The 1,042-nt window shown below is 52.6% G+C and overlaps 1 protein-coding gene across 1 annotated transcript; it reads right to left on the reverse strand.

Moving 5' to 3' along the window:
* Nucleotides 1-35: 35 nt before the first annotated feature.
* CABS01_17270 (uncharacterized protein) lies at nucleotides 36-785 on the reverse strand (the record flags this gene model as incomplete). The annotated part of the gene is made up of 3 exons (XM_060550597.1): nucleotides 36-220; nucleotides 286-369; nucleotides 710-785. 3 exons carry the CDS (start codon nucleotides 783-785, stop codon nucleotides 36-38), a joined length of 345 nt encoding a protein of 114 aa, XP_060393244.1.
* Nucleotides 786-1,042: the final 257 nt, after the last annotated feature.

Genomic DNA, 1,042 nt, shown 5'->3' on the forward strand with positions numbered 1-1,042 from the left:
CGCTCCACACTTTCGTCGCCTAGTCTGGACTTGGTCTAGACCCCGCCCGCCAAAAGACAACCGCCGGCCGTTTGCTCCTCTGGAAGCCGCAAATGTGATGTTTTCCGCCAACCCCTGCCACAACGCTGACCAAGCGATTCTCCAAGATGCAAAAATGCTTGTTTCCCCAAAGGCACACAGTGGGGCCTTGATGCCATTGCACGCTGAGCAAACCTGCCTTGTACCAAGTTGCAAACTTGCAGCAGAGAGAATGTCGATGAAAGTTTCAGCAGGGAGGTCTCTTTCCACTTGGAATCGGGAGTTTCTTGGTGGGCTGGGCTCCCAGCCCCACCCCACCACTGAGATGATGTTGATCGGGTGTTGACGCTGCCATATAGTATTGATCATATGTTGCTTCCTCTTGGCAACACACTTCATCTGTTTGGACTTGACCCACACAGGCTGGGCCCATAGTCGTTCTGACTGTGTACATGCGACCACGATCAGATGTGCGAGAATGAATGCTGTGAAAGCCGGTTATGGATGCTTTGGAGTAGCTCTCAATTACGCGTTGCCACTCGCACTGTCGTTCGCCATCCTGACCCATATTTTCGTTTGCAAACCAGTCGCTGTAGCCATGACCAGAGGTTTGTGGAGACCCATCACAGCAGGTTTCGGCTTCTCGAACATTGAGAATGTTTGTGAGAGAGGAAGCGACATGTGCACAAAACTGTATGGCGGTGCCGTTGATAAACTTCCAACGATGCCGGGCAACGGCTTCTGCACTTTATTCCGTCGATGATCATTCCAACGATGCCAGTCCACGATTTCTGCGTTTCCTATGTGTTCCGTCGAGCGGACATTCTCGACGGTGGCGAAAACGGACTCTACATTTCATTTGATTTCTGTTGATGACCATTCCAACGGTACCGCCGACATGCTGTTCCTCGAGCGATGTGGGCGGCGAAATTCGGACCCTGCAACCTCCTCGTGGTGCCGCCTGGGAACCTGTCCTTTCCAGTGATAGAGCCAGGAGAGACGTGACAGCGGCGTATGATAGTGT

This window comes from Colletotrichum abscissum (assembly GCF_030869225.1).
Source record: "Colletotrichum abscissum strain IMI 504890 chromosome Unknown Scaffold_544.1, whole genome shotgun sequence".
NCBI lineage: Eukaryota > Fungi > Ascomycota > Sordariomycetes > Glomerellales > Glomerellaceae > Colletotrichum > Colletotrichum abscissum.